This window comes from Rattus norvegicus, chromosome 5, assembly GCF_036323735.1.
Source record: "Rattus norvegicus strain BN/NHsdMcwi chromosome 5, GRCr8, whole genome shotgun sequence".
Taxonomy (NCBI): Eukaryota; Metazoa; Chordata; class Mammalia; order Rodentia; family Muridae; genus Rattus; species Rattus norvegicus.
The window spans coordinates 33055050-33067158 of NC_086023.1; the positions used below are offsets into that span (position 1 = coordinate 33055050).

The window sequence follows — 12109 nt, forward strand, 5'->3', positions numbered from 1 at the left end:
GAAGCAAGGTGTGGAGACCTAAGGGCTATAAGTCAGCAATGCAAATTCTTGAATTGCTCTTTTTGTTCATTTGGTTGGTTGGTTCTTTTTTTCCGGAGCTGGGGACCGAACCCAGGGCCTTGCGGTTGCTAGGCAAGCGCTCTACCACTGAGCTAAATCCCCAACCCGCAAATTCTTTTAAGGGTATACCCTTTGATGACGCAAGGCTCCTCCTCTTAACCCTTGACAGCAACCCCCAGTACTGTCATTTACATATAAGCCTTTATAGAACAATCCAGACCTTAACTAGGGTAAAAGCAGGGTTCTGTGATTGGTTTTGTAATTTTCTTCAACTCAGCAGTCTTTATAACTGTGAGGCACTGGCACTCATTTTTCAAGGGATAAGCTTATTTTTTTCTTCAGAGTTTTCAAACCCCAGGCTACTGGAGACCCATCTAGTTTCTCATAGGGATCTCAATAAGATCCTTCTATGGCATCGTATCTTCCTGTTATTGACCCTCCCAAGATGCTGAGTGAAAGAAAACATCGTTCTTTATCTTCCCTTAGGGTTACCAGCTGGTGCTTAATAGATTTAGGAAGAAAGAGTATGTCTTCAGAGAGCAACTTGAGGATTCTGAGTGTGATTTGAGTAATTTAAATGTCTGATGTCTGCTGTTTATAAGGACTGAAAGGTAAGGGGGCAACTACCAGTCCCTGTATAGCTATTTCCCTGTGAGACATTTCAGTCACCTAGAACACCCTAGATACTTGGGGACCCCTGGAAAGTGAGTAAATAATTCTTCCGGAGTCACTCAGAAGAATCACAGCAGGAAAGCTATTATTCGCCTGGCATCTCTATTTGAATGTGTTCTAAACTTTGGTTTGTTTTCGTTGTTTTTTGTTTTAAATGTAAATCACATTAGAATCAAACGGCAAAATATTAAAAAAAGAGAGAGAAGGTAACAAAAATGTAAATAGAAAATAAGACAATAAGTTTGCTGAGTATTTAAAAACATTGTAAAAAACTGTAAGATCTCTCTCTTTGTGTGTGTGTGTGTGTGTGTGTGTGTGTGTGTGTGTGTGTGTGTAGGCCAGATGACAGTATTGGTTTTTATTCACTGGAGTTACAGGTGGTTTGTGAGCCACCAAATGAGGGTGCTGAGAACTAGATTTTGTGTCCTACACAAGACTAGTGAGCACCTTAATCAGTGAGCTACCTCTTCGGCCCACTAACCTTATTTTTTTTTTTAATCTTTTGTAGGAAAAAGATTTAATTGTTTTACATTATACAAAAGCCTCATTATTGTAAAAACTAAAATGAAAGCCTAGTTTGTAAAACGGAAGTTGTAAAAGTTAACACGTATGCTTAAAGTGTCAAAAATCAAATGTCAGCACTCTTACTGCTAAAAAAAAAAAAAAAAAAATCAAGGAAAAGAGGAAAGCCCAAGGCGCACGAACCAACATTTCTTAGACAACAGATCCTAACTAGGATTCATAACAAAGGAGAAACCACTCAGAAGAAATTGATAACCCAAGAAACAAGTTTTCTTCACCCAGCTACAAAGTTTACCAGACAAGTTGGACTCTCCTACTTCCTGGAGGAGCTGAACTTGATTGCTCCAGTTTTCCCCGTAATCAAGCACAGGCCTTTCAGTGCCTTTCAAAGCTGCTCTTTATCCTGGTTTCCCTCACTTTAAAAGATTCCTCACCCTCTCTTTCCTTTTGCCCCTCCTCTTGCTTACTTGATCTCTTCCCCTCCCCCACTTCCTAATCGGTCCTCCCGTCCCCCCTTTTCTCAGACTGGCTGGATTTCCCTCCACACTCCTTCCCTTCCTCCTCCTCCTCCCGGGCTCTTTCTTTCCTCTCCAGTCCCCTCCCCCAGCATGCCTCCCGGCGTGCTTCCCTTCCCCCGGCCTCGCGGTCCTGCACCCTCCCCTCCCCCGCCTCCTGCCTTGTGACACATCCTGGGCCCTCTCGGAGGCCGTAGCAGCGGCGCGGCGGCATTGCTGGCCACCACCTCCTCCCTAGCCGCAACCCAGCTCAACCCGCGGCCCGCCGCGCTGTGCTGTTGCTGCAGTCATGGCTGCTGACGGGGTGGACGAACGTTCGCCTCTGCTGTCAGCATCCCATTCGGGCAATGTCACTCCCACAGCCCCGCCGTACTTGCAAGAAAGCAGCCCAAGAGGTAAGGCCAGCATAGACCTTTCTGCCTCTCCCAGAAACGTCTGGAAGGATGAATGCTGGGGAGCTCTAGCGCGTAGGCGGAGGAGAGCTTCTCCCTTGGGCTGGGGGGAAAAGGATGCTGACTGTTGCCTTCCCAGGCGGTGCCTGCCTGCCCGAAAACCTCTCTGCAGGGCTTCGCTGCTGCTGCTTGTGGTGTGGAGAGGGTGTGCTTGACTTCCCCAGCTTCAGGAGCTGACATGAATTTCCCAAGCTCCGTGCTGCTGTTTCCAAAGCGGCCCCTACGTGCAGCTGGGCGGTGGTGCAGATCCTTCAGTCATTCACAAGTGCTTCTGGCTGCTGAAAAACACGGGGTACTGCTCACCCTGGAATCTGTCCTTGAGAGGACTTTAGCAGCCTTGTCTCTTCCACTCAGCCCCCGAGTGCAAGCAGGGGAGCCCTAACCAGAAGCAAGAGAGTTAATCAATATCCCTAATATGTCTGAAATTCCTGAGCCACGGACGTTATTCCTGTCTGAAAGGAGTGTCTTTCATAGCTTCCGTGGTGAAAGGAAGGAGGAATTTTTTTTTAAACGCATGTCTGAGTGAGGTTGGAATTAACTTCTAAAAAGTTATCCAAGTTTATACTGCATATATTTTTATTTTTGTTTTCGGCGTAGACTAAAAAGGGATTTGGAAAAATGGTGTGGTGAAGGAAAAGAAGCCTGTTTACCAAAGGATTCGATTTGTTCAAGATCTGTCTTTGTTCAAAGTCTTTGGGGGTGTTTACTACAGTAGTCTGGAAGGCAAGCCTTGCAGAGATCATTAAATATGGCACGTGCAAAACGTTCCTACCTCCTCTTGTTCATTTGGCTGAATGGGAATGAAGTTTAAAACCCAAGGAGGCAAAAGTTAGTAGTGCTCTGGGAATATAAGCAGTTCACGTGTCTTGTCACACAACTTCTTCTAAGTTCGTGTCTGAAAAGGGGGAAAACACTACAACAGGTCGGAGTTGTCTGGCACTTAAAATTTCTTTTTAACATTTTATAACTTCAAAATCAACATTCTGGGTCTCAATCTATAAAGGGAAGCAGAACAAAGGAAAACTATGGTTAGCTGGGAGGAATTCAGAGTGATTGACAGTCTGAGAGGAAAGGGGCAAAGTCCAAGGGAACTGACGCACAGAAAACCTACAAGTTACCCTTGCTGGTCAGAATTCACTGGGACACCAAGCGGGGGGGATTCCCCTGAGTGGCCATTCGATATTAATATCGTACTAATACTTTTTAACTGGTTCCTGAATAAATGTTTCAGTTTTATTAATTTTTGTCTATGGGTTAAAAAAATTTGATGGTTTCTTATGGGACTAAGTTTGGACTGAAGTCATGGAGATGCCTTTTTCTTCTTTTAGTCAATTTACGGTTACAACAAACACATTGATACACACACACACACACACTCCTGCATAGACTTCATTGTTTTCTATACATTTCCTTAATTTGATCAGATTCCTCAAACTACAAAGGAAGTAGCATTTCTAAACAAGCACTGAAAAGAAGTCATTTCTCTCTAAAGATCTTTTAACTTTTAAGGGTGTATTTAATCAAAAAACTCCTTTGACCTTACAGTAGAATAATTTTTTCAGAACTGATGGACATATTTACAACACTAATATCATATGGGGTAATACCTATGAAGCAAGAAACATAAATGAGAAACAGAGTCATTTTATTCATAAGATGACAGTGTCTCTTCTTGATTAATAACAAATAATTATTTGAGTAATGTACACGTTCTAAGTCTTGAACACTGTCCCGTTCACTCGTTCAGGAACTTTATGGGCCCCCAGAGTATGCCAAGTGCTACACTGCTCTGAATAAGGCTGACCAAATCTATGCCTTCGTGGAGCTCACATAGTGGAGAGAAAGAATAAATACATTCTTGACTGATTTCTGTTCAGATGCTTTTGTTTTGTTTTGTTTTTCGAGACATGGTTTCTCTGTGTAACCCTGGCTGTCCTGAAACTCTCTCTGTAGACCAGGCTGGCCTTGAAGTCAAGAGTTCTGCCTGCCTCTGCCTCAGGAGTGCTAAGATTAAAGGTATTTGACTGCTGTCTCTGGCAGTTCAGATTTTAAGACTTCTTTTATCATTAGATTCTGTTAATAGCTGAAAATAATAAACTTCTTAGTTGGAATCTAGAGAAATTGAATATACATTTTGATGTTTAGTTTATGATACCATTTATAATTATTCAAACTTGTGTGTGTGTGTTATATGTTTGTGTACTCAAGTGCCACAGTTCCACAACCACGTGTCTCTGTCATTCTCTACTTCAGTTTTTGAGACAGAGTCTCTCAGTGAACCCTGAGGCTAATTGATTAAGCAATTTTAGATGATCGACAAAGCCCATAAGCCCTCTGGCCTCTGACTCCTCATGACTGGGGTTCCAGGATGCACTACCACCCTCAACTTTGTATGTACATCCTAGGGATCCAGCATCAGGTCATCATGCTCATAGTAAACACGTTACCAACTTTACTGTCTTCCCATCCTAATCACTCAGATGTTTAGTAGGTTAAAAAGAGGAGGAGGAGGAGGAGAAAGAAGAAGAAGAGGAGGAGGGAGGAGGCTTAACAACAATATTTTCTAATCCATTGCTTTGTGCCACCCTTCTTTTTAAAGATTTTTTAAAAAAAATCTTATGTGTATGTGTGTGTGCCTGAGTGTGTATGTGCAGCATGTGTGTGCAGATGGTTGAGGATGCTTGCAGAGAGCAATGGATTCCATGGAAGTGGAGTTCCAGTTAATTGTTAGCCACCCATTATGGGTACGGTACTGGTACAAACCTGGGATCCTCTGCAAGAGCAGTGTGTGCTCCTAACCACTGAGCCACCTCATCGGCTCCTCTTTGCCATCACTTTCTAAGGATTGTGAATTATCATTCCTATCTCCTGAGAAGAAATAGTGCATTTTGGGTTATTTCAGGGTAGGCTATTCATATAGTCGAAAACATTTAGCATTGGACATTAGGATTTGGCCAAGAAGAATCCCATGTATTTTTTTGTGATGGTTTGTATATGTTTGGCCCAGGGAGTGGCACTGTTGAAAGGTGTGGCCTTGTTGGAGTAGGTGTGGTCGTGGGTTTTAATACCCTTGTCCTAGCTGTCTGGAAGTCGGTACTCTACTAGCAGCCTTCGTAGGAAGATGTAGAGCTCTCAGCTCCTCCTGCACCATGCCTGCCTGGATGCTGCCATGCTCCCACCTTGATGATAATGGACTGAACCTCTGAACCTATAAGCCAGCCCCCAATTAAATATTGTCCTTTATAAGATTTGCATTGGTCATGGTGTCTGTTCACAGCAGTAAAACCCTAACTAAGACATCCTTGAAACTATCCACCTGAGTTTCAGAGTAGAATTCTGGTGGACTCCAATGCCAATACTGGGTAGCTACAGAGTGGTGGGTCTTTCCTGACTACAGTGCTCTGGTATATAAGCCAGCTTGTGTTAAGGCATAGCAATTAAAATAAAAAAACAGATATTAGTTTCATTTGAACTGAAAATAGGGGAAAAATTACCACAGACTTGAGTAGTTTGGATACCTTTACAGATCTACTAATGTCTGAGACAGTCTATGGCAGGATGATAGAACATTCACATTCCCATCCCAGTTTGCTTCTCTTTTGATGTAGTAAAACACTATGACCAAAGGAAATTTGTGAGGAAAGGGTTTATTCCAGCTTGGGAAGACGCTCAAGGTAGGAATCTTCAGACTGGATCTGAAACAGAGGCTGTGGAGGGGTGCTGCTTACTGGCTTGCTCTTCATGACTTGCTCAGCTTGCTTCCTTATACAACCCAGAACCACCTGTCTAAAGGCAGAACCACTGCCCGCAGCGGGCTGGTACTTCCCATACCAATTATTAACTAGGAAAATGGTCCACAGGCATGTCCACAGGACAGTCTGGGTGAGGCAATTCCTCAGCTAAGGTTCCCTCTGCCCTTAGCTGGAAACTACATTTTGTATCAAGTTGGCAAAAACTAATAGCTCACTTTACAAAATCTATATGAAATATGTTTTGAATTCCAAGTTGCTGGAGTGTACACAGTATTGACAATGGGAATGGGCTTATATTCTTGTGTATAGTTCAGAAAGAGAGATACGGTGTTACAAACAGAGGGACAGGTCTTCTAGGCTTGTTTCTTTCATTCATTCTTTAACTAATCCTGGCATTTTAGCTAAGCTCTGTGGTAGGAAAGGAAAAACAGACTAGTTTCTTTTCCCTTATGATGTAATGGAGGATGAATTGTACAAGTATTCACAGAAACACAAAATGCAAAGGGGACAAGGAACATGTTTGAAACATGTCTAGTGCCTTGATCACATTCATTGATTTAACCTGGTTAACGGAGACTGACAAGGCCTTCCTGAACCATGACTGGAATCTAAAGGTAGAACAGGAGTTATCCAGGTGAAAAGGGCACCACATGCACATTGTATACAAAGCAAGTAGTATGAAAGAACAAAAGATAAAAAACAGGAAACGTAGTATCAGAAGGGGGAATGGTTGATTTCAGCCCTGAGTTTGATCATTTCCTGCCTCCTACTCCTTTTAGGTGTATTTGGTTCTTTTTGTTCTAGAGCTTTTAGGTGTGCTGTCAAGCTGCTAGTGAATGCTCTCTCCTGTTTCTTTTTGGAGGCACTCAGAGCTATGAGTTTTCCTCTTAGCACTGCTTTCATTGTGTCCCATAAGTTTGGGTATGTTGTGTTGGGTGTGTTTTCATTAAATTCTAAAAAGACTTTAATTTCTTTATTTCTTCCTTGACCAAGTTATCACTGAGTAGAGCATTGTTCAGATTCCATGTATATGTGGGTTTTCTGTTGTTTTGTTGTTATTGAAGACCAGTCTTAATCCGTGGTGATCTGATATGATGCATAGGTAAGTATTTATCTTTTTTGTGTCAATTTTGGAGAAGGTACAATGAGGTGCTGAGAAGAAGATATATTCTTTTGTTTTAGGATGAAATGTTCCATTAAATACCTGTTAAACCCATTTGGCTCATAACTTCTGTTAGTTTCTCTATGTCTCTGTTCGTTTCGGTTTCTACGATCTGTCCATTGATGAGAGTGCGGTGTTGAAACTCCTACTGTTATTGTGTGAGGTGCAATGTGTGCTTTGAGCTTTAGTAAGGTTTCTTTTATGAATGTAGGTGTCCTTGTATTTGGAACATATATGTATTTAGGATTGAGAGTTGATCTTGGTGGATATTTCCTTTGATGAATATGAAGTGTCCTTCCTTATCTTTTTTGATGACTTTTGGTTGAAAGTCGATTTTATTCGATATTAGAATGGCTATTCCAGCTTGTTCCTTGGGCTGTTTGCTTGGAAAATTTTTTCCTAGCCCTTTACTCTGAGGAAGTGTCTGTCTTTGTCACTGGGATATGTTTCCTGTATGCAGCAAAATGCTGGGTCCTGTTTACATATCCAGTTTGTTAGTCTATGCCTTTTTATTGGGAAATTGAGTCCATTGATGTTGAGAGATATTAGGGACCAATGATTGTTGTTTCCTATTATTTTTATTGTTAGAGGTGGAATTAATGTTTGTGTGACTGTCTTCTGAACTGAGAACAGGGTTCTCAATGGAGGAGTTAGAGAAAGGACTGAAGGAGCTGAAGGGGTTTGTAACCCCATAAGAAGAACAACAATATCAACCCATCAGACCCCCACAGCTCCCACAGACTAAACCACCATCCCAAGAATACACAGAGATGGACCCATGGCTCCAGCCGCATATGTAGCAGAGTATGGCCTTGTCGGCCATCAATGGGAGGAGAGACTCTTGGTCCTGTCAAGTATTGATGCTCCAGTGTAGGGGAATGTGGAGACATTGGAGGGAAACGGTGTGTGTGTGTGGGAGCACCGTCATAGAAGCAGGGGGAGATAGCGGGTTTCTGGAGGGAAAGGGGATAACATTTGAAATGTAATAAAAATATCCAATAAAAGAAAAAAAGTAAAAAAAAAAAAAAAAAGAATGGGGAATGGTGAGTGCCGGGGTTGCGGAGAGGAAGTTCAATGTTGCTAAACTAGAAGTAGATGTAAGGCACATGCTGTCGATGAGATTAGAGCAGTAGATGCTTTCATATTCTCCATAGACCTCCTTGCCTCATAATAACTTTGTTTTCAGACATTCAAGCCCTATGGAGCCTCTCTCCTTTGATAAGGGCTGAGCCTGTGACTTGGTTTAGATCTCCAGAATAAGGTACAAGATGTGCAGAATGAGTTTAGATGTGAATGAGAAGAGATTATCATTTTTGCTTTGGACATTATTGAAGGGCACTTTGGAAAAGGTAAGTTTTCATGTAAGAAATGGGATGGCTGGAGACAGTCATGCTTAGAGAAAGCCAGAACTAACCATTTAGAAAGGCCACATGAGAGAAAGGTGTCTGACCAACCCTCAGACATGTCAACGTCATGGATACACCACAGAGACGAGTCTTCGAATCACACTATCTAAGGCCAAACTATTAGTATGTCTACACAGAAAATGCAGATAACAACCCAAACTGTTGCTGACAGCTCACAGACTTGTCAGCACTAATCTTAACTTAGGATTCTGTAACTCTGCATGATTTGTTCTGCTGCACCAAGGGACCCTACAATGCATATGAGTCTAGAGCATTACACGGCATATGGAGGATATTTTGTTTAAACCAAACACTAGTGCGTCAGGTCACTATTTTAAATCACTCTATCAAATAGATGCATTAGATGGTTGACAAGAGTGCATAGGGATAACCGTGTTATTGAACTGCAGTACAGTTTAGGCAGATCTGATCAATTAAGCCGGTTGTTTGTCCTCAGGTTATACTTAGGAATCAAAGCCACGGGATTCGGTTTAGGAGGGAGACTGAAGCTAAGCATTGTAGCGTATACCTACAATTCCAGATACTCAGGAGAACTGCAGTCTCAAAATAATTTAAAAAATAACAACAATGTGGGGCTGGAGAGATAGCTTAGTGGTTAAGGGCACCAGCTACTCTTCCAGGGGTCCTGAGTTCAATTCCCAGCAACCACATGGTGGCTCAACAGCCATCTGTAATGGGATCAAACTTAGTGGCAGACGATTTGCTAGAAGACAAAAGCCATGGGCTTAGTTCCCAGCAGTGCCAAATCCAGAGCAAATCAAAGAGTAGATTGAAGTGAATTTGTTGATGGGTAACTACTGGGAGTGAGAGGAGGAATTCTGCTTATGCAACTTTATGGTTATTTGACTGCATTAAAACAACACCAGGAGAGGAGCACGTTTTGGAGAAGACCTATCCCAAACTTAGCTTTAGATATGAGGCATTTCATGTGCTTCCAGATATCCAAAAAGAAATGAAATTAATTGATCTACAGGATCTATAAACCTAGAACTAAGAGGCCTGACTTGAAAACCAAAGTGTGCTATTTGTATATTGCCCAGAGCAAAATCCATAAACATTCAGAGCTCCTCAGGGCCCTAGGAGTGTGTGCTAGGGCATTTGCCATCCACTCATGGTGCACATCACCTTGATGAAGAAGTATCATGGCGGAAGAAAAAATACAGTTGCTTGAGTGTTTACTGCTCTAGTTGGCAACATATAAGGCCTAGAAATGAGGCATACTGAAGTTTCATGCAATAATCAACTTCATTTGGAGGGTCAGGCGATTTACCCTCTGAGGGTTAAGAAGAATGATGTACACACTGTGTTCAATCACACGGACAAGCCATATGTGACATACGAATAACAGCAGTTGGAGTAAACCCACTCCTATCCACTGTACCTGCAGGAAGGGGCACAGTTCCAAAAATACTCGAATTCAAAGCACATTCCAAGAACAATTCTGTGTTTTTTAAGACAGTGAGGTCACAAGACTCTTGTTTCTTGGAATTTTCTCACAAGCATGCAAAATTCCCCTTGCAGGACTCCATTCTTGGACTGTGTTCCAACACCTACCTCTCTTTTTATTTTTCCATTTATATCCATTCATTCATTTTTTTTTTCTTAGATAAAATGTCTCTGTATATCCATGGCTGTTGTGGAAACTCATTATGTAGACCAGGTTGGCCTCGAACTCAGATAGCTGCCTGTCTCTGCCTTCTAAGTGCTGGGAGTAAAGGATGAACCCCCACTGCCCACACCTAACCCCTTTTATTTTTTTAAGTGCAGGACATCCAGAGTGGTCTTGGTTTGAGATGTTGTAGATAAATCTAGTTGTCATTTGATGCAGTAGTATCCCATGGACAGATACATTACATTATTACAACAGTAAAAGCATTGTGTATAATACTCTGCCAACAGGAACAGAGATCCAAACTATGTCTATTAGTTGCATTATTGTATCGATGAGAAAAAAAATCTAGAGAATAGCTTGGAAAAGAGACCCATATGATTTGTAGTTCTAGTATCTTATAGAATATACATTCATATTTAACCTTTAGTAGGAAAACCAATATTATAATGTCTGATGCAAATGGGATGTGAATCAAATTCCAAGGAGAAGTTAAATACAGTCCTTTCTTCAGATGAATAGATGAGCCTGTTACCGTCCCAAGGTCCACTCATAAACACAGAATCATCAATAAAGTAACTGCTTCTGTAGTGCATAGGGCTCAACTTGGGCCCAGGAGGGCAGACTTGGCTTCTGATTATGTGTCCCCATATCTCTGTTTGCCCTTATACTGGAAGTTCGCTATCTTTCTGGTGATTTCCACTGTCTCCTGGTCCTCAGCCCATGTCTTTGATGGCCCAGGGCTGAAGGAGCTGAAGAGGAAACAGTAATGTTTCAGTGCCTCCATCTGCAATGACAGATGCATACCCCTTTCCTAGTTTCCTTGTGGAGAAGTAAAAATTGGGCAAGTTAATGTATCAGCTTGGTTACTTCCTTTTGACATAATACTAGGGAGTTTAGAGTGTTCATGACTATGAGTCTATTGCTGGAAGTTATCTTATAGCCTATATTTAAGGGTTTATGAATTAACCATAATAGATGAATGAAAACATCCAGATCCACTTGTTGAACTGGTGAATTGCCCTGTGTACTTGAAGAACCAAGGTTGATTATCTGTTGATAAGAAGGAATGATGTAGATAAAATGACCTATTTTGTGTGTGAGTGACCCACACTCACATACCCTAGTGAACTTTGTTTAAATGTTTGCTATTTGCCAGATTCTGAGACCCACTGGAAGTCACATTGTCATGATATGCAAGAAATTCTATGATGCTGAACATGCATCTTCTTGATGAGTATGAAAACTTGATTTTTACATTATTATAATTTAATTACTTCAGCTAAGGGATATCTTTCAATTGTTTAAGTCAAACTTTGTTTCACTGAGGCCACATCTTTGTTAAGGACAAAGTATAGGCCTGGAGAGATGGCTCAGTGGTTAAGAGCACTGACTGCTCTTCCAGAGGTCCTGAGTTCAATTCCCAGCAACCACATGGTGGCTCACAACCATCTGTAATGTGATCTGATGCCCTCTTCTGGTGTGTCTCAAGACAGGGACAGTCTGCTCATGCACATAAACTAAATACATAAATAAAAAAGGAAAAAAGGGATGAAGTGTATTTGCTTCTGGCACTCCAGTGGCATGCCAAGCTCACTTACTGTCACAGAATCCATTTCCTGTATTCCCTAAGCACTGGCCTTCAAGGTTCTTTTATTCTGTTTTATAATTCTCACATTTCACTCTGTTTTTTTCCACCAGCACCTTTAAAAAGTTAAATCAAGCCTCACCCCATCCCCTTCTTTCAGCCTCCCTTTCAAATATTTGAGAGCCTATTATGCTATTCGTGTGCTGAAGAACTTCCATTCATTTGAGCTGTTTACTCTAAGTGCTGTAATTTCAGAATAATAAGCAAGGAACAAAGATGTTTCAGATGGGCTATCAGGAAAGACATTTCAGAGGTAATACTCACAGAGTCCTGAAAAAATTAGAGTCAAC

The 12109-nt window shown here is 41.6% G+C and overlaps 1 protein-coding gene across 1 annotated transcript in view; it reads left to right on the top strand.

Annotated features, from left to right (window-relative positions):
• The first annotated feature begins 1996 nt into the window (after positions 1-1996).
• Positions 1997-12109, top strand: part of Pip4p2 (phosphatidylinositol-4,5-bisphosphate 4-phosphatase 2) — a 47403-nt gene continuing 37290 nt past the window's right edge. Inside the window, exon 1 of the mRNA NM_001024900.1 lies at positions 1997-2164. Within this exon, the coding sequence (NP_001020071.1) occupies positions 2059-2164 (106 nt within the window). The 5' untranslated portion in view covers positions 1997-2058. The remainder of the gene's footprint in view (positions 2165-12109) is intronic.